At 41.8% G+C, this 26952-nt stretch overlaps 4 protein-coding genes and 1 long non-coding RNA gene across 7 annotated transcripts; 2 read left to right on the top strand and 3 right to left on the bottom strand.

Annotated features, from left to right (window-relative positions):
• Window positions 1-942: 942 nt before the first annotated feature.
• On the bottom strand, window positions 943-7576 carry LOC124221626 (uncharacterized). Of its 3 annotated transcripts, XM_046631820.2 has the most exons (8): window positions 7509-7576; window positions 6668-7208; window positions 3458-3675; window positions 3144-3325; window positions 2906-3047; window positions 2060-2767; window positions 1748-1977; window positions 943-1644 (listed from the first exon to the last, which is right to left on the bottom strand). In XM_046631820.2, exons 2-8 carry the CDS (start codon window positions 6699-6701, stop codon window positions 1317-1319), a joined length of 1842 nt encoding a protein of 613 aa, XP_046487776.1. In that variant the 5' UTR covers window positions 6702-7208; window positions 7509-7576; the 3' UTR covers window positions 943-1316. The 3 variants fall into 3 exon arrangements, with proteins under 3 accessions (XP_046487776.1, XP_046487790.1, XP_046487770.1); XM_046631834.2 differs by lacking the exon at window positions 7509-7576 and having other exon boundaries at window positions 2924-3047; window positions 6668-7355; XM_046631814.2 differs by lacking the exon at window positions 7509-7576 and having other exon boundaries at window positions 6668-7354.
• A 1055-nt stretch (window positions 7577-8631) lies between these two features.
• LOC124219975 (spliceosome-associated protein CWC27 homolog) lies at window positions 8632-11770 on the bottom strand. The gene is made up of 8 exons (XM_046628271.2): window positions 11633-11770; window positions 11116-11325; window positions 10739-10939; window positions 10405-10544; window positions 10060-10314; window positions 9814-9987; window positions 9523-9710; window positions 8632-9460 (listed from the first exon to the last, which is right to left on the bottom strand). Exons 1-8 carry the CDS (start codon window positions 11672-11674, stop codon window positions 9135-9137), a joined length of 1536 nt encoding a protein of 511 aa, XP_046484227.1. The 5' UTR covers window positions 11675-11770; the 3' UTR covers window positions 8632-9134.
• Window positions 10225-11199, top strand: LOC124219982 (uncharacterized). The gene is made up of 3 exons (XR_006883495.2): window positions 10225-10604; window positions 10831-10977; window positions 11074-11199. It is a non-coding gene; the product is annotated as an uncharacterized lncRNA (long non-coding RNA).
• An 829-nt stretch (window positions 11771-12599) lies between the features above and the next one.
• Window positions 12600-24922, top strand: LOC124224871 (dynein axonemal heavy chain 7). Its single transcript, XM_046637073.1, has 5 exons — window positions 12600-12687; window positions 12913-15921; window positions 16093-18033; window positions 18124-20249; window positions 20387-24922. The coding sequence occupies exons 1-5, from the start codon at window positions 12600-12602 to the stop codon at window positions 24920-24922; spliced, it is 11700 nt and encodes a 3899-aa protein (XP_046493029.1).
• A 199-nt stretch (window positions 24923-25121) lies between these two features.
• LOC138190808 (ejaculatory bulb-specific protein 3) lies at window positions 25122-26143 on the bottom strand. Its single transcript, XM_069135219.1, has 2 exons — window positions 25664-26143; window positions 25122-25345 (listed from the first exon to the last, which is right to left on the bottom strand). The coding sequence occupies exons 1-2, from the start codon at window positions 25926-25928 to the stop codon at window positions 25194-25196; spliced, it is 417 nt and encodes a 138-aa protein (XP_068991320.1). The 5' UTR covers window positions 25929-26143; the 3' UTR covers window positions 25122-25193.
• Window positions 26144-26952: the final 809 nt, after the last annotated feature.

Raw genomic sequence — 26952 nt, 5'->3', positions numbered from 1 at the left:
GAAAATCTGTTATACAAGAGTAGGGGTGAAAAAAACAAGTATTACCGATTTACAGAAGGAACGGAATACCGAATTTCCACAGATGCGAAAATCTTGTACGTAGAATTTAAAAATGTGGAAATCCAAGTTTAAAAAATTGAAAATATAGAAAGTCTAAATACAGAACGACAAAATATAGAAAGGCAAAATCGAGAATCTGCAATATATGCGATTATACATTATCGCCAGGAATTCTGACGATTCTATACAGTTTGGCATTTTATGTCCTGATCTTTCTATCCTTTTACTTCTCCATACTTCAACTTTACAAATTTAAATATTCTATAAATCAAGTTTTCGATTCTGTAAAAATTCGATATCGTGGCTCTTCGATCTTTTGATTTATCTATATTTTTCCCCCCACCCTAATATGATATTGTGAATAAACGGACAGAACACTTCTCTTAGGAAAATCTGTCAACGATACTTTGTATCGTCTGATAAATTCATCATTCATCGCATTCTGGAAATGTATAATATCGTCTTTGAAACAATACGGTGCATTGTTAATTTTTTCACATATCACACAATGTTCGCACATATGCAACATATTTCCAACGATCCGTCACATGTGGGTAGTGAATTTTTCGGCATGCCCGAGTTATCGACCGCAGAAGGAAAATAGCGGCGATGAAAAATCTACAGCCCTCGGTCCCGGAGGGTGGGAGGAGGGTAAGCTGGGAGTGTTCGGTGCTGATAAGAAACTCACTCCGCCCACGGCCCCGCCGCCCTTGCCACGGGGTCAATGTATTATCACCGATGCGAATGGGAGCATGAAAAATTAATCCAAGGGATTAAGCACGAGGACACGACGGAGGATTAGTTTTTAAGACGCTGAAAAGCGTCGAGTGGAAAGTGGAAAGTGAATGAAGTGGCTCCAATTTCAAAAGAGTTAACCCTGGTTTAATTATATCGTGTAAAAAATTAGTAACGGTATATACTTAATCAATATCACAACGCAGCATCACTTACATTACACGGGTTACAATGCGGCTCAGAAACACAGTACGATATAAAGATACAATATTTAATCATATTATCTATCCCTGAACGTATAGTTATGTAAATTTTTCCGGTAATTGATATTCTTCTTTGGCTGCAGTATAGAGATCATTCGGTGAACTACCGAGCCTTGTATATTCTGAACACCTCGTAGCATCTCCTTCTGCCGCAATATCCTCGAGAGTTCTCTATTTTTCGGAGTAGAAATTCTTTTCGCCGACAACAGTGCCCAAAAGACACAGCCGGCAGTTTCTCATCAAGAAACTCTTCCGCATTCAATGAAAAGCGAATACGAGAACGAGGATAGGCACGGAGACTATGCAAACCACGTAAATGGCCGTCCTCGGCTCGCAGGTCGAGACTACCACGTATTCCTCGTTCCACTGTGACTCATTTCCAGTCAATGGTAATTCCAGGACCGCCTTCTGGGCGCTGAAGAAACTGAGGGGCAGGGAACAGGCGCCGGTGCTGTTCTTGCAGGACTGCATCGGATTCGACGTGTCGTAGGACGTTTTCTCCAGCTCGAAACGTATCCTTATAAAGTTCGGCTGAATCTCATTCTCGGAATTGAACACGAAGAAGTAGTAACCGTTCGACGGTACCCTGAAACACCAATGTACATACAATGCATTACATTATTACACGACAATGGATAAAAGGGAGCCTAAAAATTAGCAAAATTTTTGCAAATTGGCAAATGCCGAACCTGTAAGTGACGGTGTTGGCCAAAGAAGCAGCGACATGGTCACCCTCGAACTTCGGGGTACAATGACGATGAGGCGTTAGTGGAAGATTCAAAATTAGACCATTGCACTCCAGGAGACGCTCCTCGGAGCTGCTGAAGGAACTCCAGAACTCGCTGTTGCTTCTATCGTTCATAGTTGTTTCGTTCACGGTGCCACGATCCTCGGCTATGCCGTCCGGGTTCAACATCCCCTTCGTCGTTAAATTAATCAATTAATTCATACGTGACACAAATTTGTGTTTATAAGGTGGAGGTAATCCTCGCGTCACCCACCTCTTCGACGGCGGCGTCTCCGTCCGCGTCGTCCTCGTTTAGTTCAGCATTGAGCGGTGATGAAAGTATGACTTCCCTTCTTCTTCTTCTTCTACGCTCCTCTGCAGTCAAGACATCTCCATCATCCTGAATAGCGTCGTTAACCATTCTCCGCAGCCCCTCAGAACTCGCGTCTCTCTCCGGTCCGATCTCCGCCATGAGATCCTGAAGAACAGTTTTTCCCCGCGACCCCAGAGATCGAAGCTTACTAAGCACGTCCTTGAATACTTCGCCCGAGTCGATTCCAGGATCAGTTGTCGTGTTCCGCATCTCCTGGTCGGTCTCCCTTACCGTCGTGGGTATCGGCGAGGCCGGCGTCGTCTGCTTCGCGTAGCTCTGAGTCGCCGGGAGTTCGTCACTATGGAACAGATTCACATAATCATCAGGAGTCCCAGTCGGTGGCCTGTCGATGTTCGAGGACTCTCTGTACGTTCCTTCGTAGTGATGATGGGGCGTTTCCTTCTGCTTATTCTTTGTCAACAGGGTCTTCGCGAAGAGTTGGGTGAGAATGTTCCGCATTTGCTGCGCGTCCAGCTCGTGGCTCGACAATTGGTGAATGCCACTGGATGCAGGTAACGTGTGGTTAACGCCCGTGACTCTACTTTCGTCGTGGAACTTGACCCCCACTCGCACCCTCTCCATCTTCTCAGGTTCATTGCTGGGCCCGTCCTGCGAAAGAAACAAGGTAAATGTTTTTGAATCGTTCTCACTCATACCTGCTTGAGGTTCAACAAGTACGGTGCATGGTGTTACGACACTTGACTGAAAAGACTTTTACCCGTGGAGGATAAAATTAATGAAGCTTACAGGCACGGATGGATTTACCAGTCCCTGTTCTTGGGCGATCTCGTAGAGTTCTTCGAGTTCCTCGCTACTGTCATCGCCAATAAAAGCGCACTCGTGAAGGTGTCTGTGACCCCGAATGATGGTCAACGAAGCACCTGGCCATCTGTTACAGCACAAAATCACAACTCAAACTTCGGACGCTAGCGAATGACCCACGTACGTGTGGTTCTTGTGTAACCTTGAAAGAATATCGGACTACCTTACACAGGTTGAGACGGTGACGCTGCTGCCTCGGAGCAAATAAAAGCCCCAGTACTCCTTCATGTCGTCCTCGAGGACCAAGTGCCTCGTCATCGTCACGGGCACTGTTTCCGCCTTGATCTCTGGCTGCTGATCCAGCAGGTAAGCATTGAATGTTCCGTTTACTTTCACCAACTGCGTCTGTCGAGAAAAATAGACACGCACAGACGTTCTGTTAATAGATATGAAATTATATTCTCCTGAAAACCTTTGCCCGTAATCGGCGTCTATATTTTTCTATTTATTCATTTGCAGACTCTCTTTTCAACTAACCTGGCACCAAGTTGTTGACACTTTTCCATCGATTAACCGTTGGTCAGACGCGGCCAAGGGATAAAGCTGATCCGAATACACGTGATAGCGCAAGTAAATCGGACCAGTGACCAGTAAAGCGGGCAGAAACGTCCCGAGGACACAGAGCCGCAACAACCTGAAGGGGATCTTGAAGGATCGTCGCCGGGGCTCCCAATCCCTGGGTCGCACACCTTCCTCTGAAATGATTGCGTACACTGACTGATTAAGTTGACTGAGATTTAATTTTTTCGAATTAGAATTGAATGATACCCGCAGCGTTATAATGCGACTACTTTGCGTATGCCATGGTGGCATGCAGAGGAAAAATACGTATGTGTTATAAATCCAAAGTATTAAGTATGCATAATATTATCAATAATCCTGAAATTATTCTCACGACAAGAATATGATGAAGATTCGAGGTTTTGATCATAATACTTGAGATCGAACCGCATATTATGCAATTCTATGCTATTACATGTTAGAATAATATTGGATACACCGAGATTCGCGAATTTTCTAATGTTATATCAATTGTGAATGTGCACTAGTATATCACGAATACACTAGATAATTGTCGGCTTTTTCTCTGTAGTGTCAGTATATCAGTCCGTAAATCGGCAAGTCCATATCGCTGGTCAACAGTGCAATCGGTAAGAAGTGGTGTAGTTCTATGCATAAACAATCTTTCGATGTCTCGCGATAAGACACTCCACTATGTCAGATAAGTTAGAACTGAGTAATCTCAATGTATTAATCAACCATAACGATCACCGACAAGCTTTTGCAGAAGTTAATTTAGCAACAAACGTTCACTGATCGTGAGATACCAGCTCGTTTCACTCGTGGAAAATCATTTTAATACGAACGCGCACATGCTGATATCTTTCTATTCTCTCCATCTCGCTTCACCGTGACTAATCTATAGCGTAATGATTTCTACCTCTGACAACCTAGACGTGCGTATTTTCCAGGCTACAATTGAATGGGTATGTCAGGTATATAGGTATATGTATACGTATGATCGTGGAAGTTGCTAGTTTGTAATCGTGAATTGGAAATAACCCTTTTTAATGCCGAGCCTATCTTATCCGTAGGCAAAGTGATGCGATTTCAGTTTTCTTATTGCCCCCGTATAAAAGGCTGTATAGCACGACCCGCTGTACGTCAAGTACCCTGAAATTTTATGGTAATTGCTCGTAATCAAGTCGTTAATCTTATCGGTTTTCAAAGTAATGCGAAATTAACAGTACGACAGCCCAAGACTTTCTACGCACGCGTTTAAAGTCTAGTGTGTAAATTGTTGATTCAGTTTTTCCATGACACGCTTCATACAGCTCATGCGAACAGATTTTTCTCGATTTTTCAAGCTAAATAATGTCTACGTTGTTAATATCTTTAGTTGAAAATTGGTCTGCACTCTCCGTCTACCATTTACTAATCCGAGAAATATCTCGGTTCAGATTTTTAATTTTTTAGTGAAAGTTCCATCCGCTCAACAGGGATCGGACGATCTAAAATCATACCACTTTTTAGGAGTTTTTTTTTTTTTTTTTTAGAAAATGGAAACACTTGAAGGAATTTGAGTTTGAGAACTTTATTATTTATAGTTTCGTGAACATTTTAGAATTGTTTCATTGAAATTAATAACAAAATAGTAGCATCTATCCCACCCACCCTCTTAAAACGACAAAAAAGTTAGGATTCGCTCTCTGAAACGACTTGTGAAGTCTTTATCGTGACATTTTTCAAATTTCAAGTGTACTTGAGGAATAATTGGCAATCAGGTCATGAAGAGAATGAAGTCAGTTTAATAATTTATACGAATAATCTGCCAGACAGTAAAGAAATTACATCAAAGATAGTGTCGAATCAATAAAACGTTTCATTCGGTGTCCATCACACTACATCGGAGAATAATCGTGAACCTGAAAAGTAAAAGCTAACTCCAAATACTGCTAATATCAATACCCAGATCTCAACAAGTTATTGCATAAACAAAAGTTGCAATAATTTAAACCTAGATATTACATCTTTATTATTCTTGTTACGATGGTAAACGTAACAAAATTTCCAAACGTGAATGAAAACCACATTAAAAATCGGCACTGCGATCCCACTTTCCTTATTGATGAACATCACACGATTATCGCGATTGAGGTATGCAATGATCCGCTGTAGAAGAGCGAACAATTTCAAATATATGTGTAACAATACAGGATGACAATTATACATCAGTTTCTCCGACAGTAAAACACGTTTGTTACTAAGTAACATGCGCTGCGGGGTCGAAGGGATTTTAATCCCACTAATCGTAAACATATAAGCATCGATCATTTTCGTTATACCAAAGAAAGGTTTGGTATTGCCTACGTCAATCATGAGTGACATTAGATGATTACTTTCTTGTGTTGTACAGAATAGCACCCAGGTATATAAACTATTTAACAAATGACGCACCGTATTAAAGTTCTTCGACAGATTTACAGCACTCGAGAATAAAAACTTAAACCTTATACATCGATCCCGATGACCTATTCTGAAATTGAAATAGCGGAGATAACTTTATTTGTAATGACTACGCGAGCGGCAAGATCCGTGTTTACAGAAGCATTGGTCAAATAAGATGTCTCAGAAAAATAACGTTTCAAAAACATTTACTCCTGTGACAATCGTGATATATTGTACACTACTCCAGTGATAAGACGAAAATTATACAATCGTAGAAATGGCATTTCCTTTTTCGCAAACACGTTCGTACGATTCTTACACATGTACGCGTATATATACTTATGGCAACCCAAATTCGTTCAGTTGACTCCGCTTGTACGAAATATATACAAATATTTCGAAATGAAATTAGGTTGAGGATCATATTTTGAAAAAAAAAATTAAACAACCGAGTTGAATTCTAATATTCAATTCGCGTCTATTGAATTTGGCGGGAAATTAAGAGCAGTCTCGGGCGACGTGATTGAATATGAATACTCGACATGTTTTCGATAATGATGTGTTAAACAATGCATGTGATAGCAACACGCACGTGTCACGCAGATCCCAAAACTTGTGGAGAATTTTACGAACATATATATACATATATATATATTTTTTTTTTCATCGAAATGAATAACCGAACAGCGTTTCAGTTTGTTGGTAATTGTAGTGATAAAAAACTCAAAATATACGTACCTAGGAAGGCTGCTTTGAGCGGAACACTTGCCATTTAGTTTATAAATGTTCGGCGATAATTTAAGCCCCACTATCCAGCTGCCGTCCCGAAAACGAGACGAGAATATTATTGAAACCAGCGTTGTTAATAATACGTTTTTACTTCTTTTAAATCGATCGCTAATTGGATGCAAGTTTTCAAATGATTTTTCTCGGTTTTAGTCCATCCGTTTTACACGATCAACTTATACCATGTGCAGTTTTAGCGTCGCAATCGGTAAATTCACTCACCACACATTTGGCAATTTACATTTACAATTACGATACCGGCTGACGATGTTGAAAACTCACGATCACTTTAGTTCGAAGGTATTTTCAATGCTGTTTTTTTTTATTCTTCTCTCTACATCGACTGATTTCGAAGGAAATCCTACTCTATAAGATTTCCGCGCATGTATTGTTCTGACCCGCGCATTTCATTATATATATAGAAAATATTTATCGTTTTCAGAATAGACCGCTTTCACGTGTATAAATCGTGGGATGCGTCAGTTCTACATAACTACACAGTTATAAAAACAATACAAAACTACAATATAAATATACATCAAAATGTTGAATACATTAGTCAGCGAGTGTCCGTAATCAGTAATATCAATTATGAATAAATTTATGCATTCGGTTGTTCTCGAATATTGTTTGAAAAAAAAAAAAAAAGAAGTAAAAAGAAAAAACTATAATGCGGTACTAGGTGGTCCAGCGAAACGGGCTAAATACAAACTGACGAATTATCTGACAGCGAGCGTGCGCTGATAATTTTTACGCTCTACGCGATCTTATCGTCTCCTCTATAAGTTTGTACATTATATATTATGCGCGTGCGTGCGTGTAAAGATGGCAGGAAGTTATATAAGAAATAGATTTTCACTGAACGCTGTCTACTGGCTGACTGACGCTTTATCCCGCGCAAACTTATTACTAGTCGTTTTCTCTTATCAATTTTCAAATGTCTATATAGATTATGACGGTATACCATTATGTGTATTCCACACATACGTGCATTAAAATAACACAGATAGAACCGGTAATCCGCAGATATTCAACGCTTATTTCTTCACAATCGCTACGACTGATTTCCCTCGCGATATCAGGACTGCCTACATACCTACAAATATTCTGCCATTTAAAAATGATTTGTTTATTTTCTAGTAGAATTAGGGACGGATTATATTACGGCACGCGGGAACCGCTTCGCAAACACAATTACGACCAATTGCAAATCACGCAAATCCAAGCAAATAAATTTTACTGTGTGTATAAATTGTATAAGGCATTTTATGGGACGTTAATAAATTTCGCGTCTATAGCTATCTTATTTCGCTATACGATCGGTTCTCGAGCGATGGTAGATTTTCGCTGTAATTGCCAGATCCAAATACTATAACTACATGGCAATATCATCGGCTATTTAAAAGATAGCAATAATAATAATAAAAATAACAATAGTAACGGGTAATAACAACAAGAATAACAAAATTAAAAATTTCACCAACCCGCTTATTCTCGATTTACTCTCATACATTTCAAATCTCTTTTACGATTGCACGTATAATCCTGAACCGTCAAGTCATTGCAGAATTATGTGATCTTTTCTTATCTTACGCGTGCGGCGTTTCCCACGCTGTGTTTTTCATCATTTCGGCGTGTTTACATTCTTTCATTAACATTCATACAACGTCACAACAGTCTATCAGTGCCGCATATAATCTTGAATTAACTCTTGACCAGTCGAACTACTGGCCTAACTACCGAACGAATGTTTATTTGCCAGTAGAATAAAAAAGGTACGTCTACGAACTGGTTGTGAAGAAATTATTTAGAAATATTTGACAGTGAACATGGCCGTCGTTGACATGCTAATCGCCACACATCGCAACACTGATTAGGCAAATAAAACGTGCAAGGGGTGAAACAAGTGTAGTATCCGACATGAAATGTACCTCTAGAAAAAAGAATTAATTTATTCATTGGATTAGAGTTATCGATACATGATCGTATACTATATCATTTCTACATCGTTTGATTATCATCCCGTTTTAAGTGCAAACATTGCAAATAGATGTTGCGATGCAAATATTTCCACCAGAATAATTTAATAATACACCGCTTTACCTGAATTGAAACTAAATATTTGCGCTACCGGGAACTGGTAGCGGAATTATGTACACTGTGAGTTGCTTGTACAGTAAGTATGTATACATATAAAGAAAATATTACATTTAGCGAATGCCATTTGTAATTTGTAGTCAAATCCTGTGTTTAGGTTGTCGAATTGCGAATGTTGAATCAGATTTGCATTAAATGGATGACGCTTATTCGATTTGTAACAGTTTTGGAATTTATAATCAAGATCAATGGAAACTGGTTGTCAATTTTGAAAACGACACTTTTTTGGAAGTCTATACGGTTCGTTAGCGTTTTATAGTTATTATTTATGCCGAGAGTGTTCACCGTCTTTCAATTTTGGTGTTTTCTCACCGCGTCTTCTTTTGTTCAACGGATTTCTCGGATCATAAATCTCGAACCAATCGTCGGCCTTTGTACTAGCGTCTTTAGCCAAAACTGGCGTTTTTTCCTCGAACCGTAAAGTGTGCGCCATCCATTTCTCGTCGTCAAAACCGTCATCGTCTTGGTTATCTGGTTTTTTCTTCTTTTCCGCGACTTCAGTTGACTCCTCAACCTGTTCCTTAGCGCTTTGTAGCTTACTTCGAAACTTTTGTAATAGCTGCAGAGTGAAATTTTCTCGGGATGCGCCTGTAAGAATGCAGAAAAGTAAAAACACTGTATTAGAATTATACTCTCTGAGGAGGAATTACCTTTTTTTGGCAATTTCGATTTAGCTTCCTTGTACTTCTCCTGGGTTTCTATGTACTCCCTTAAAACGCTAGATTTCTTTTCCTTCTCCTGTTCTTTCTCCACCTGTATCTGGGCTTCCTCTTCTTTTGCTTTTTTTTCACTTCTGACGTCGCGTTTCAAGTCTCGAATTTCCTTTCGTATCTCCTCACTAAAAAGCAATAATGAAATTAATTTAAACGGTTAAAAGAGGTACCAGCAGCCAATCTCAATCTACTTCAAAATTGGAAAAATATATCATCTTCATTACATACGCTTTTTTCTTTCGTTCTTCATCACGATCTTTGCCCAAGTAATAAGCTTCTTCTTCGGGCTCAGCATCATTGTCGATGTTCTGAACTTCATCGATCTTCCGATCTTTTGGTTTCTTATTATCTGATGTACTTTTAGCGTCTTTTAACTTGTTCTTTATCCTTTCTCTCATAGCTCTAGCAGAGTAAAGTCCGATAGTTAAAAAGTCATTAGTTTGTAGATGAATTCGCAAAATAAACATTGCTTACTGCTTTTCTTTACTCAGATTGGCAATCTCATCGAGTGATATTTCTTCGGTTGCACTCTCCGAATCACTATCCTCATCTCCTTTCATCTTTTTACTAGATGGTTCACCATTGTCTATAGCAAGCTCTGAACTAAGCTTAGGATCGGCCAAATTATCATGAGCTGATTTTCCCTTGGTGCTAAACTGTTTGCTCAAAACAACAGATTCCTCTTCATCTTCCTCCGCTTCCTCTCCAAAAGACAGAAGTTTGAAATTTCTGCAATTACAAGGTTTCAGCACGGCAAAAATATTAACAATGTTAACAAGGTAAAAACTTCTTCTAGAATTGTGTAAAAAAGATTAGTACTTCACGCCAGATTTTTTCTCTTTCTTTTGCAGCTTTTCTGCCCCAACTTGTTTGGGTTCAACTCGAGGCTCGATGTCGGTAAATGGATTATTTAAAACCTCTGTTTTAACAATTTTTTGCGGATACAATGGACGATCGTTCTGGAATGAATATCGTATTTTAAAAATTTAGGAAAATCGTCAAAATGAATGTCACATTTGGTACGTTAAAGATGAAAATTTTTTTTCAATTCTTGCATTTTATACTTGAGAGATGGATACTTTAAAACGAACTACTGAACGTACCAAAAATTCTCAACTTCCATATGGGAATATGACGAAAAAATTCCCAGTACCTCATCGACCAATGTGTCCTCAAGTTTGAGCATGTTGTAAATTGTCTCTCCTGTAACTTTACCAAATATCGTGTGTTTATTTTGCAATTCAGGAGTTGCTGCCAGTGTGAAAAAAAACTGAGAACCGTTATCATCTTTTCCTGCATTCGCCATTGCAAGCAAGCCTCTCCGACAAAAACGTAATCTGCTGTGAAACTCATCCTGTAATGAATAAAGAAAATTCTTCAACTTGTATGCAAGTACGATATAAATATTGTATGCGTATTTATATTTCTCATTGAAAATGCTCAACAGTAATTGAGTAACGACAGATCAGTTTAATTCTACCTCAATAGATAATGATACAATTGAAGACGACGTTTAAAATAGTGCCATACCTTGAACGGGCCATCGTATATACTCTCGCCACCCTCCCCAGTCCCCGTGGGATCGCCACCTTGTATAATAAAACCTTTTTCAACTCTATGAAAAATTGTGCCATCGTAATAACCTTCCAAACAAAGCTGTATGAAGTTTCTACAAGCTTTTGGTGCCTCCTTAGTCCATAATTCTAAGTCTATTTCGCCAACAGTGGTCTGCAGTATCACCTAGAAAAATTTAAGATTCAGCCTATATGCTATAAGCAAGACCTCAACATTCACTGCCGATATAAAGTTGACGATGAGATAAAGCGAACTTCATGCATTATAAAACTGCCGCTGGTATGAAATACTCGTATGAATAAACTGGATGGTTGCTTTTAAACCATATTAAAACGACTTGTACAATTGTTAATCCTTATTCTCGGCGACAATCTTAACAGTAAATCCGTACGAATTGGAGGTTAAGTTGTTCCGCGCAGATTTATATTTCAGTATTCTTGTCGCAGACTCGTAAAGTTATTTGGATTCATACCTTCCCTGTTGTAGGCGGCTCTTGTATGTATATGTTACTCATAGTGGTCAAATATCTTCAACATATGCAAAAATATTTGAAAACTTTAGTGTCTAGTAGTTTATAGACTTTTCATATTTCCATACAGGAACAGATGGACTCATCGAGCTCATTCATTGGTCGAGGACTAAATTGTCTATACTTCCATCCGTTGGTAAGTCTTAGACTCTTAAACAAAATTAGCCCCTTAGCACACCTCACTTGTTACGTCGGTACAAAAGAATCCTTCATTCAAGTTTGAAACTCTAGGCACACAAACCGTACGTAGAAATTGTTTACTGTTCATTAACAGCTTGGGCATCAAAAATACGCCATGCTGGAAGCTGTGATTTCAAATCAATTCATTTAATTTGACTATTGAGTCAAATGGTTTTATGAACAGAATTTAAGACCACCAACTTCTCCAGAGATTGATTTTCGGGTCTCCTGTAGCATAACAGACTCGTAAATCTGCCATATTAATGCATAAATGCTCAAGAAACGTGTTGTTTTTTTTTAATCATGCTCGATAATAGTTACGATAACTCAACCAATTACAAGGTATACTTATTTACCGTAGTAACTACTGACGTAACACTGCAAGACAAAGAAGAACATATAGGTATTATTGACCAAACATCAGTTCGCTGTCGTGGTTTACAAGTAATTCTTATCACCGCACACATATTTTTCCATTAAAAATTATAGTACATATAGTAATAACAAAACGAATATACTTAAGTTGTGTTCGTAATTATATACGCGCGTGTAAGGTAAAATTAATTAAACTAACATATAGCGAAGTAATTCAAAGTTCGTCCCACCGTTTTTTGCACGATATATCGTTTTTTCTAGACTTGCATGGATGATGTAATAAAAGACTGAAAATAAACTTATAGACTTACATTAAATTGACTAAAATTACTAAATACAAGAAAAATAATTTGACATGGAAAAACAAGAGTTTTATAATCTCGTCTACGGCAAGACAAAGGTGCCGCGAAGACCTCCGATACCAAATTTGAATCAGTTTACAAGTAAGGACTACGAAAAAAATCCATTACTTAAATTTAGTACGCAGAAAGAGCGAACGCGTGAAGTAGTTGAGTTAATTGCAAGCTCTGCCGATAATTTGCGTGCCAAAGAATTATTGATGAGGGATGTGGGTAATAATAGTATTGAGACACGTTACCAACGCCTCCAGTTACCAGAATCGTTTTACATCCAGATTGCAAAATTTTATGGCAATTCTATACCTACAGTTGAACATCCGATAGAGTGGGAAGAAAACATTCTGCGACTAATCCCCGAAAGTATCAGATTCAAATACCCACACATTGTGGAACAAATAATCCACGAGACGAGACAGAAATATCTCGAAGAAATGCATGGATTTGGAATTAAAATGGTACTGCATCCAAGTCTAAGGAAAAAAAATCCTGATCTCTCACCAATCGGGACTCCCTTTGCTCACGAAGGCCGGACAAAAAATTATGAAACGTTTTTGAAAAATCGTTACTTTATCAGAGGACAGTATTTTTTATCCCACAAATTGATTAGGGTGATCAAAGCCAAGGCATACTCTGGACTTCCGGACAAGTTCCTAGAATTTTCTCGCTATCACAGTTTGGGACTACTGGAGTTACACAAGCTGAAGGATGCCGTTGCCAAAGATCTTCGGAACAGTGGGCTTCTGATAATGCGGCGTTATTACGACGAAGTAGCAAAACTATTAAAAAGACCAAAGTATCTTGATCTATCCTGCATAATGAAAACTTTGACGCAATTCTTACGCTGCGCTACAAGACTGTTTGTCCAAGAAATCCTGAATCGCATGATAATGACCATAGAAGACTTGATTGAAGTTCTGGGTGATCCACATCAGTGTCCACGCTTAAAGCTCGAGCTCTTTTACACGAATTGCGAACTCGTGATGAATCCATGCATCGAGGAGATCTACCAAAGTTATCACCAAATTGTAGAGGATGTGGCAAACTTAGGCCAGGAAATTACTCCCTTCGAGTACTATCTGAAGATAAAAACCAAGAGAAACTACATGGACGTAAAACTGCCAAAATGGTTCAGAAACGAAGCCCACGAGAGACTGCAAACAGTCCTAGAAAAAGTCTTTCACCCTGTGAACTCTCATTGTGCCCGACACAAGAGTAAATTCGATGTCGTATGCAGACCTGAAACTGAAGCGAAAATTGTGGAGTTTCTTAGTGAATACCGCGAGTTCCACGAATGCTGCGTTGAAGTGAAAAGATTCATTGGGTTCATAAAAGAAACTAACGATATGGTTGCGAACGAGTATTACGCAGTTGGGCAACTTGCACAAGCCACAGCAAAGTCAATTCTGAAATCAAAGGCCGCAAGAATAGTTGACATCGTTGTCAAAGAGCTAGTGAGGCATCATCAAGAGTACAATAAGTCGATTTGCAAGACTTTCGAAAAATTGACAACAAAGGCATTGAACGTACCGAATAACGCCAAAGACCTATTCCTGCTGACTGAATACATGGCATACGCTTCCAGCGTACTAATTGGGGAACTTGAAGAGAAGATTCGGTGCTCAATTGAAATGCTAGACTCCTTAATAGGGATTGCTACTCTGGACGACTGGCATCTGGAGCTGAACAGGCAAACGATAAATTGGCTCATTAAAATCGGGCCAGTGTTTGAAGAAAGTTCAATACTATGCGAGGCGACAAAATGCGAGCTAGAAGACGAACTGCAGAGGCGCATAAATGTGCTCAACGAAGAAGTCGACAAGTTTTTCCCAAAACTAGTAATTCTCGATGATATGGATGACGCAAAACGCATTCGAGAGTACGCTGACGACCTCAGTATGTTGATGCGACACGTTGAAGGGATAGACGAACAGATAAGCTGGATCAATCTGGAGGAGAGGCTATTTAAGTTTCCGGAAACAACTTTCACCAAGGTTAATGAGGTGAAGGAAACGATTGAGCCATTCCATACCCTCGTTCGCTTGATCTACAGATGGAAACGTGACAATGACGTATGGCTCGACGGACCTTTCGATTACCTAGATGCGAATGTGATCAAGCAAAAAACTGACGAATATTTCGCCCGTTTTGGTGAAATCAGTAGATCTTATCGTACAAAGTTAAAGGCGGACCTGGCGGCGAACAAATCGTACCGGTTTTCAGGGGTCGTTGATGACCCAGATCCGATGCAACAACCAGCTCCGCTGAAATTGTGTTGGCAGGTGATCAAGGAGGTGAACGATTTCAACCAGTACGTTCCCCTGGCGATATGCTTCTGTAACCCGGCACTGGTTAAACGGCACTGGGACGAAATGTCCGTGATTGCTGGTATCGATCTCGTGCCGAATGCTGGAACTACCTTGCAAAAGATAATTGGATTCGATCTAACGCACGACATCGAAAAGTACCAAGTCATAAGCATTGGAGCAAACAAGGAACTAGCTCTTCAGAAACAACTTGCTGCCATGATGAATGAATGGGATCCGCTAATCTTGAGAACAAAGCCGGTTACGAACACCGATCTGAGAGTGTTAATAGAGCCGGAAGACGTAGAGATCCTCCTTGCAGAGCAGCTGACAAAAATTGAGGAAATGGGTACGTCATACTTTGTGAAACCCATCGAGCGTGAGGTTGCAAGTTTCAAAGCCACTTTAAAAACAATCGGAAAAACACTAGAAAGATGGATCGCCTTGCAAAAGCGGTGGCTAGATCTTCGTTCGATTTTCGCCAGCCGAGGAATCAAATTGGAACTTCCCAGGGAGTCTAGGTTGTACGCCTCGGTCTGCACAGTACTCAGTTCCGCTGTGAATAAGACTTCTAAGGACCCGCGTGTCCGCGTCGTAGCGGAGAGCCAAGATTTGCTTTCATCCGTGCTCCGCAGTACTGAGGACATGGACAGGATTAACGAAGGCATTCGTCGCTACCTTATGACTAAAAGACTGCGATTTCCACGATTGTTCTTCCTCTCGGATAAGGAGGTCCTGCGCACGCTATTCGACTTCTGTGATTCATCGCAGGATCCCCAACTCTGCCTTACCAAGTGTTTCCACGGACTAGCAAGACTTGCTGCGAACCCAGACCCTCAGAGCTATTCCATTACTGGTCACGACAGCGAAGAAATTTGCATTCAAGGGTGTAGTTTCCGCTCCCTGATGGATACTGGTCGTACCGAGGATTGGCTCATTCGTGTTGAACGTGATATAATAACAACCTTGCAGGAAAAAGTTCGAGCCAGCTATACAGAATACATAGAAAAGAATGGTATGATACTGTTAGGTATTGCTAATTTAGGTAATTGAAGAATATTTAAATGGCCTGCATGTATGTTTTCGCCTATGTGCTATCACTAATGCATAAAACACGTCAATATAAGAACAATGTTTATTTCATCATACAATCATTGTTCATTACAATTACTGTATGATTTTTCAGCTGTGAAGGAAGGTGCTGATTTTAGAATCACATGGATTTTCGCCTGGCCAGGAATGGTTTCTCTTTGTGCAACTCGCATTTTTTGGACATCCCAAGTGTCGGCAGCTTTATCTAACCGTAATTTAAAAGCTCTCGCCAAGTATCAAACAGACATAGAAATGCAAATTGTGGATCTGGTAAAAGAAACCAGAAAACCATTGTCCCGAAAACAACGGCTCGTTTTGGTAACAATGATAGTCGCAGAGCTTCATGACATGGATATCGTAAAGCAGCTTATTGAAAAGAATGTTGACAGACAGGAGGACTTCAATTGGCAAGTTCAATTGCGATACTACCTCGAAGGTGAGGATCAACTAACAAAGACGGTCACCGTAAGAATGATGGATGCAACAATGAACTACGGTTATGAATATTTGGGCAATGAAGCAACGTGTCCAATCATCGTGACACCTTTGACTGACAGATGCTACCGCACCTTAGTCGAAGCTCGAAGCTGCTGCTTGTATGGAGCGCTGGAAGGCCCCACGGCCACGGGAAAGACGGAAACTGTTCGAGGGCTTGCCAGGGCTTTGGGCGTTCAGTGTGTTGTCGTTGGGTGCTCCGAGCACATGGACTACCTCTGCATAGGGAACATCATGAAGGGCGTTGCCAGCTGTGGTGCTTGGGTGTGTCTTGACGACTTTCATCGGCTTGATCCGGAGGTCCTATCCGTTGTGGGACAACAAATCCACGCGATTACTCGAGCTATTCGCACTTCAGCGAAGCGTTGTGATATCGAGGGTACTAGCCTGAGACTGAAACCCACTTATAATATTTGCGTAACCCTGGACTCAGGACACGTGAACCACTCTTCTATACCAAACAACACGAGATCCCTTTTCAGGACAGTAGCAATGGTCCTTCCAGACTTTCTTCCAATCTCAGAAGTTGAACTCTATGCCGGAGGCTTTACAGATGCGAAAATTCTTGCCAGAAAACTAGTGACCGCACACAAACTCTGTGCAGATCTTTTCGCCACCGAATTGTTCTACGACTTTGGGATGAGATCTATGAAGAGCGTGCTGAGAAGGGCTGTTCACCTGAAGCTTCATTTCTCCTCCGAAGAAGAAACGGTTATTTTACTGAGATCTATCATTGATACTCACTTGGCGAAATTCATGGAACGTGACGTCGTTGTGTTCCAAGCTATCCTGCTCGATCTTTTCCCAGGTGCTATTTTACCCCCGCCTAGCTATCAACTAGTTCTTAAAGCTTTCCGTCAAGTATGTGAGAACCGGAAGCTCTGTTCACACGAAGCATTCGAACTGAAGGCTATTCAAATTTTCGAAACAATCTGTACCCGTCATGGCATCATAATTATGGGTGAGCCGTTCGGAGGTAAAACCTCGATCCTTCATTGTCTAGCTGCTGCGCTAGCATTATTGGCCGACGAGGGTGACTCGATCTTCGGCCGAGTTACGGAAATCCGAACAGTAAACCCAAAGGCCGTTGGTCTCAATCGTCTCTTTGGCAAATTGGATCGGAAGACACGTGTGTGGCACGATGGAATAGTATCATCTGTGCTTCGGGAGTTCTGTGAGCAAAAGCCTAACTCTCAGTCTTCTTGGCTAGTTTTCGATGGACCCGTTGAGCCTGAATGGGCAGAAAGCTTTAACACTGTGCTGGATGACAACGGAAAACTGTGTTTGATCTCTGGTGAAAATATACAGCTGTCTCGTGGCTCGACCTCTATCATCTTCGAGACGCTGAATTTAGTGCAAGCATCACCAGCCACGGTATCGGGTTGCGGATTAGTTTACGTTGAGCCACATTCCTTAGGGTGGAGATCCCTTACAACATCCTGGCTGAAGAAATGGGACTGTCGAGAACGAATCCATGCAAGCGGGTGCGTGAAGATCCTTCTGGAATGGTTGCTAGATCCTTGCCTCAACTACGTGCAAGGTATGACTGGTAACATTGTATTTCAATTTATTTTTTTCCGAACGGATATCCATACGAACTAACAACATTCTCGCTTGAATAATCCACCAGGTAACTGCCGCCATGTTGTTAGGACGAGTCCACTTCACCAAGTCAACGCAACCCTAAGTCTCGTTGAGATGTTCGTTAGTGATGCGATAGCAGATACGCCTGACGTTTCTCGGGATCACGAAGTGACATGGACACAAGCGGCAGCTGTGCAATCCATTGTCTGGGGAATTTGCGGTACTCTCTACTCCGATTCCGGAATCCGCTTCGAAGAGTTTTTTAGTTCTCTATGGAGTGGTGGGGTCGATGGATATCCGGTACCCACTCTACCAGTTGGCACAGTGGACGTGCTCGTACCTGCTGATAGTTCCATTCGCGATCATTTTTATATGTTCAAGGGTCGTGGAGTATGGAAACACTGGATGGACGTTCTAAAAAACGAAAAACTCGTCGAGCCACGTTTCCTTAGCCAAATGGTCGTGCCCACGGTAGACACCTTGAAGCACGCGAGTTTGTTTAACCGTCACATTCGTCATCGTAAACAATTCCTAGTATGCGGTGATCCAGCAACTGGAAAAACTATTTGCATACACGACATTCTTCGAAATGGGCCATGGCATTCCTCCTACACATCAAACTTCATTACTTTCACGAAAAAAACCACTTCAGCCGAGGCTCATAATTTAATCGTCTCACGATTGAACAAAAAAAAACGCGGCTACTACGGCCCTCCCGACGGTAAGTTTTGCGTTACATTTGTCGACGATGTGAGCGCGCCCATCACACAGGAGGATGGGGCCCAATCAGCCCTCGAATTGCTGAGGCAGTACTTTGATCACAAACACTGGTACGACTTGGAAGAACCAGACAAGATATTCGTACAAGACACGATGTTCGTCGCCGCCATGACTATTCGGACTGACTACGAGCGGCCAGTTCCATCTTCTAGATTTCTACGTCACTTCAACGTGTATACAATTTCAGCAGTTTCCAGAGATAGCCTTTTTAGGATATTCACCAACGTCTGCTTGAGTGGCTTGAAGCGAAACGGCTTCAGCGCTGACATACTCGGCGTAATTCAGAATACTGTTAATGCAACTCTAAACGTGTGGACCGCCACCTTGACCAGTTTAATGCCAACCCCCAATAAGGTATTCCATCTATTTGATGTGAGGGATATCTCAAGGATGGTTGCTGGCTGCATGCGCCTACGAAAAGACTCTGCAGACTCAAAGGTGATATTCGTACGGCTTTGGGTCCATGAGGTCCTGCGAGTCTTCCGAGATCGCCTCGTCAACGATGACGACTCACAGTGGCTGTTTACCAAGATCAAGGAAACTGTCAAGATCTATTTTAAGGATCACTCATTCGAAACAGCGTTCGACCACCTCCCAAAGTACGATGATCAGCTCACTAACGAAAGTCTGAATGATCTAATCTTTGGAAATTTCATGGACGGTGATGCGACCCTTGAAAATCGAAGGTATGAGGAGATTACGAGCATCGAAAATCTAAGGAAAAGGATCGTCGGCTACCTTGCCGAGTACAACGAGTCTCACGTGAAGAAGATGGACCTTCTCCCTTTCGGTTGCGCCCTGCAGCACCTAGCGCGGATTTCCAGGATCCTTGCGATCCCCGGCGAAAGCCTTATCTTTGTTGCCGTTGATGGCTCAGGGCGTAGATCACTGACTCGACTAGCAGGTCACTTAATGCGGCAGGATGTTCACGAGCCTGCAGCCGGAACTTTTCGCGACTCACGTACATGGCGAGCGAACCTTGCTAATGCTCTGAAAAATTCTGCTGGTAGCGGAAAGGATTTCGTACTGTTGATTACTGACAGGCAGTTGAAAGATGAACAGCTCCTTGACGTCGACAGCTTACTAAATTACGGCGAAGTCCCGAATCTATTCGCGTCCGATGAACGACAGAAAATAATAGAGACAGTGCGTTTGGCCGCACAGAACGGCGATCGAAACCTGGAAATCAGTAGCGTTGCGGTAATGGAGTACTTTATCAATCAGTGCAGGGAAAAGCTACACTTTGTGCTCTGTTTCAGTCCAGTCGGGGTTGCGTTCCGACGAAGTCTGCTCTCTTACCCGAATCTTCGCAGGTGCTCTGTAAATTGGTTTAACGGTTGGCCGGAGACTGCCCTTGAAGAAGTTGCAACGAAGTACACAAAGAACATCAAGGTATAGTATTTTTAGTATGAATTTCAGCGTTATTAATTAGAAACCGTTTTAGATTACATTACCATAAAACTAATCTGTCATAGTAATCCAAGGCAAAAAAGTGCAACATTGACACATACCTATCTTCGTTACTGCAGATTTCCGAAGCAATACGATCGAAATGTGTCACGGCTTGCAAATATTTCCACAACTCTGCCAAGGAAGTTGGGTATTCGTACGACAAAAACACCGGGAGGTTGACATACGTAACAATCCCGGCTTACCTACACCTAGTACAGTCTTTCGCTGAACAAATAGCGCGTAAACAGGAGTCGATTACGACAGCTCGAAATAGATACGTAGCTGGACTTGAGAAGCTACAATTTGCTGCAGGTCAGGTAGCACGCATGAAGACAAAACTAACGGCGCTAAGGCCTCAGCTCGAGTTGTCAGCGAAGGAAACGATTGCAACAATGACGGAAATCGAGAACGAGAATGTCAGCGTTGAAAGAGCGACGGTGCTAGTCAAACGTGAGGAAGAAGTTGCAAACACGAAGGCGGAAATTGCGAGTGCCCTGAAGACAGAGTGCGAAGCCGACCTGGCCGTGGCTATTCCAATTCTTGAGGACGCAATTGCTGCGCTGAACACTCTAAAGCCAGCTGACATCACCTTGGTAAAAGCCATGAAAAATCCACCAGACACAGTAAAACTCGTCATGGCAGCTGTCTGCGTGATGCTCAACGTTCCTCCGGATCGCTCGCTGGACCCGGTCACGGGTAAAAAAATGACAGACTATTGGGGCCCCAGCAAACGTGTCCTTGGCGACATGAATTTCCTGCAAAATCTGAAGGACTACGATAAGGACAACATTCCCGTGGCCTTGATGAACGTCGTGAAGAAAACTTACATGACCGATAAGAACTTCATGCCCAATATCGTCGTTAAGGCATCCAGCGCAGCGGAGGGGCTGTGCAAATGGGTGCGAGCGATGGTGTCCTACGATGACGTCGCAAAAGTGGTAGCCCCAAAAAAGGAGAAACTGATGGCAGCCCAAAGAGAATGTGACGAGACCGAAGCTGTCTTGAACGAGAAACGTAAGACCCTAGCCGATTTGAATGCAAAGCTAGCCGTTCTGAATAGCAGTCTTCGCGCGACCCTGGCCAAGAAAATGGATCTGGAAAAGCAGGTGGCTAGTTGCACGGAAAAGCTGATCAAAGCGGAGAATTTGATCAGCAGTCTCGGTGGTGAGAAGCGACGTTGGATGCGTAACGCAGAGAGACTAGAACAATTTTACGACAACTTGGCAGGTGATGTGCTTCTATCCTGCGGAATCATTGCCTACCTCGGTCCCTTTTCGGCAGCCTATCGACTGGAGACTCTGAAAAAATGGCGCGATTATGTTATCACCTCAGAGATGCCCTGTTCAAACGAATTCAGCTTTGTCGATATTCTTGGCTCTGAGATAAAAATTAGCTCTTGGAATGTGAATGGACTTTCCAAAGACGCTTACTCCACTGAGAACGCGGTGATTTTGGACAACTCGAAGATGTGGAGTCTGTTGATCGACCCGCAGAGCCAGGCGAACAACTGGATAAAAAAAATGGAGGCACCAAACGGTCTTCGAATAATAAAACTCTCTGATATAAGATACATGGAGATCCTCGAACATAGCATAGAAACTGGAAAGCCGGTTCTGCTTGAAAACATCGAAGACGAGTTAGACACTTCTTTAGATCCTATACTGACTAAAGATATCCATAGGATTAACGGCATCACCTACCTAACAATCGCGTCTAAAACACTGAAGTATTCTGATCGATTTAGACTTTACATTACGACGAAGCTTCCGAATCCACGATATCCACCTTACATTTTTAATTTGGCATCAGTGATCGACTTCTCTCTGACAAATGAAGGGTTGGAGAGTAAACTGCTGAATCTAGTTGTTGCTAAAGAGCGTCCGGACCTCCAAGAAAAGCTTGAAAATTTGCTAATACAGAGTGCGGCAAATAAGAAGAATTTGAAGCAGGAGGAAGACAACATATTGATAACACTCTCCACGTCCACCACTAACATCCTCGAAGACGATAATGCTATCAAGCTCCTGGATTCCTCAAAACACCTGGCCGTGAGTATCGTAAAGAAACAAGAAGCCAGCAGTGCAACTGAAACGTATATCGACACATTTCGCCAGAGGTACCGTCCTTTCGCTGCACACAGTGCTGCAATTTACCGGACCTTGGCCGGTCTTCCAATTGTCAATCCAATGTACCGCTTCTCTCTCGAATGGTTTGTACATCTGTACATTAGATCAATCGAGACTTCAAATAGAAGCATTATTTTACAGAAACGTCTCAATTATCTTAATCAAGCTTTCACCAACAATTTATATGAAAGTGTATCACGAGGCCTTTTCGAGAGAGACAAACTTCTTTATTCCCTAATCCTATACATCGAGATAATGCTAGATACTAAAGCAATCACAAATGAGGAAGTCGACTTTTTCTTAGCTGGAGACTCGGTAGTCGATAGTGACCTGAAAACTAAACTGCCTGCTCCATGCTTTGATTGGTTGACGGAGAAATCATGGAAGGAGATTTGTAAAGCCAGCAAAGTTCTCCCATCCTTTAAGGATTTTCCGGAGAGTTTTTGTGCGGATGCACGCACCTGGAAAGTTTACCACGATCTAGAACACCCTGAGAACTTCTCGATTCCCGCACCTTGGCACGAGAAGCTGACACCATTCCAGCAAGTAATCCTGATGCGCATCATACGGCCAGATAGGCTAGTTGTAAAGGTGACACAATTCGTGAAGCTGGGAATGGGGGAAAGATTTGTGTCACCACTTTTCTTCGACGTGGCAAAGTCTTTCGTAGAGTCTAACTGCCTAGTACCGTTGATATTTCTCCTAAGTCCTGGATTTGACCCGACAGCGTCAGTTGCAAAGCTCGCAAACAAGCTGGGCTTCTCAGCAAGGTTTGTCTCTCTTTCGTTAGGACAAGGCCAAGAGAATCACGCAAAATCCATAATAAAGCGGGGTCAGCGGCAAGGGTGGTGGATATTTCTGCAAAATTGTCATCTGGCTAGTGACTGGCTACCAGCCCTAGAAAGAATATGTGAAACGTTTGACGCCTCCAACACGTCGCTCGACTTCCGACTGTGGCTGTCAAGCTATCCAACGTGCGAATTCCCCATCGCCATACTTGAACGTGGAGTCAAAATGACGAACGAGCCATCAGCCGACCTGAAGAGAAATCTGACAAGTCGTTATTACACGGAACCAGTATGCAATCGCGAATATTTTGAAGGTTGTCCCGGGAGGAACAAGATCTTCACTAAGCTTTTGTACGGGCTGTGCATGTTCCACGCGGTTTTACAAGGCAGAGCGACATTCCTTTATCGAGGATGGAACCTGAGCTATGACTTTGATGAGTCAGACTTCCAAATTGCATCGCGCCGATTGCAGATATTTATAAACGAATACAACCCGGTGCCTTTCGACGCCATGTCGTATCTCATTGCGCAGTGCCACTACGGAGGTAGAGTCCTTGACGATGAGGATAGGCGTTACCTGGGCTCAATTCTCGAGGAATTTGCTAACCCAAATGTCTACGGTGAAAATAATTTCAGGTTCATGTCCTCTTCAGCCTATGGGCTTCCTAGGAAGTGCGAATACCGTGACTACGTCAACCAAGTCCTTACGATCCCGGACGATACCTCACCAGAGATTTACGGACTCCCCCAAGACGCCATTATTGTGCGTGGGCTCAACGACAGTAAGGTGTTCCTGTCCACCATACAGTTAGCCCATGCCCAGGGAAAGTCCGTAGTATACAGTGAATCCCTACCCAACCGAATAACTGATATCCGTGCGAAACTGCCACGGATTTTCAACGTCGACGAGGCCCGAAAAAAGTATCCGATGAGCTGCCGAGAGCCTATAAAAGCAGTTATGTTTAGAGAAATGGAGCTGTACAACGTGCTAATAGAAGAGACGAGGCATTCCGCGGATATCCTGGAAAACGCGTTGCAAGGACGTGGTGAATGGACGCTATCGCTTGAAGAATTTTCGCGTGAGATCCATTTGGGGAAAGTGCCGATTTCTTGGAGGAAAGCGTGTCCGTACGACCCGCCAACTAGTTCGTTGCTAATCTTCATCGAAGATCTTCTGAATAGGCTTAACTTTCTGAACGACTGGTTCGAGGGAGGTTCGCCACGCGCCTATTGGCTCGGCGGTATCTCTTCGGGAACGGCATTTTTGGCTGCGGCACGTCTGACTTTCACCCGAGAACGAGGCCTTGCTTTACACGATGCTCGATTTGACTTTGAAGTTCTTCAGACATACCATCCGGAAGACTTGCCGATTCAGTCAACCATCGATGGAGTCTTGATCAGCGGATTGTTCCTGACAAGTGCCAGATGGGATCTTGAACGGATGGTGCTCGTCGAAAGCTCGCCAAAGGTATTGTGGAATCGAATGCCGATACTGCGCTACAGACTAACGGACTTGATCAGCCAATCGGAAAAATACGAATGTCCACTTTACACATCCGTTGTCAAAGATATTTACGCGTTTGACTCGATGGGTCGTATGAATAATTATCTACTTAACGTTAATCTCGATACGGACAGACCGATTGAATTCTGGCTAAGCAGGCGAGCTGTACTTTACTGTCAACGCGACGAACAATAGTCACGGAATATCACCAAATCATGGAGATTCGACTGAAGCACGACGTTAAAGGATAAGAATATTTTACTGGTACGTTCGAATAAGCGTCGCCAGTCGACGTAACAAGGCGGTAGGTGAAAACAAATGAGTGGAAATGCAAATCAGAGAAAAACTAATCAGGAATTAATAGTAACATAATATATCGATTCATACGATAACAGACATTATATTTTTTTTATTGAATTGACAAGTTTTTATTAACAGAGCTTACAATAATTTTGTTCGAATTAAATCATCCCCTGGCGCTTCCCACGTACTTGCGACTTATTTCGTTCCATTCAGCCGGGTACCTCGTCCTCACAAACTCCATAACTCTACGTGCATTCGCTGCCTGTTGTTGGTTACAATTGCGGCAATTGTTGATTAATACTTCCCTGATTGAAGCTGTTAAAAAATAAAAACAGTTTACGTAATTATCAAAATTTATTGTCACACAAAATAAAAAAATGTTTGAAAGTCGGGCTAGATATTCGCATTTACGAGGAACTATTATTATTCTACAGTCAACCATCTGCGCGATTTCTTTTGTTTCAACTGATGCACTTTCGTAAAATTATTACAAAACACCTACAGATTGTGCAAGGATACGGAATGATCCAGTCAATTCACAGTCATGACGTTTGACAATTACAGTCAGCTGGACTATAATTGCACCTGATTTTCCAAATTCCGGCAAAATTGTTACTTTAATTTAGCAGTTACCTTTTACAGAGACTCCAATCGCATCGCACGGTCCTTTGTCCAACACACAGTTCAGCTGCTTTCTGACTAACGTTGAATCGTTTAATAGATCATCGACACCAGCGCACTGGCAGATGGATAAGACTCCGAAAAGTACAATAACGAAGGCACAAACCTTTTCAAACTTCGCCATTTTCTGATATTGAAATATATATGTAAATTCGGAACAAGTTTTTCTGGATGTTACTTCTTTATATTTTGGACAAGCGATGTCAGTTGTAAACATCAACCAGCCCGTTTCTGCAGCGCCAAAGTTGGACTGTCTTCGATTGTGAATAACTCCTGGTTTATATATCTTCTGTCATCATCAATATCCCGTTCCTTCTGCCACTAGCAGCCACTTAACTCGCACAGATAGCCCGAAGGTATTTTCGGATTCAAGTAATTGATAGTTGCGCTTGGGAAAACTTTCCGATAACTGTTCAGTTCACAATAAGTTCTACATTTCGAGGAAAAACCACGGCCTCTCACCTTCTCCTCCGCTCTTCGCTATTGCTTTTAAATGTTCTTAATACACGTAATGGTTCTTTCCACCGTTCTTGTTACGCACTTTAAACCTTAGCACATGTAGGGTTTTTTATAATTTAACTTGGTCATCGAATTTCTGTATATTGTTATTAAACATGTCATTAAGAACTATACCAATATTTTTCTTCGAGAGCGAGAAACTAAAAACTTTACCTGTAAATCCTTAACTGTATGCAGGACTCATTATCTTCGTAATACTTCGGTAAGATTGCAGTGAAATATTCTGATATTTATCTGGCGTGCAAAATACATTACAGACAGATTGCAGCAACATTTCCACAATATTCTACTTTTATACATACAAAACTGATCGTGAAAATACCTAACCGTACGATTACTTCATGCGCAGCAAAATTTTGAAACTGCATTACGCGACCGAGCAAGTTATATTCATAGAACGTTCTTCATAGATAATGCGCAATCGTGGTCATATTTTTACCATCAAGGACAAAATGCGGTCGTCCTTTCTGTTTGATGGCAACGATTGCCATGTGTCAACGCTATTGTAACATAATATTGATTGATTTGGGAAATCTGGCTGATACATTGGAAATCGTGAAATTATGTTTCTGATGTAAGACGTTTCAGCAATATTAGTTTGCCGTATACGTCGTTAAAGTTTCCTACTTCTCAATACAGCACAATACGCGAAATTTTAAACGTGATCAAATTGTGACAGGATATATCGCAAGTACATGTTATAATAGCGTTATGCCTAAGTG

This window comes from Neodiprion pinetum, chromosome 1 (assembly GCF_021155775.2).
Source record: "Neodiprion pinetum isolate iyNeoPine1 chromosome 1, iyNeoPine1.2, whole genome shotgun sequence".
Classification (NCBI taxonomy): domain Eukaryota; kingdom Metazoa; phylum Arthropoda; class Insecta; order Hymenoptera; family Diprionidae; genus Neodiprion; species Neodiprion pinetum.
The sequence above is the reverse complement of the archived record's forward strand: the minus strand, read 5'-3'. Positions and strand labels throughout refer to the sequence as shown.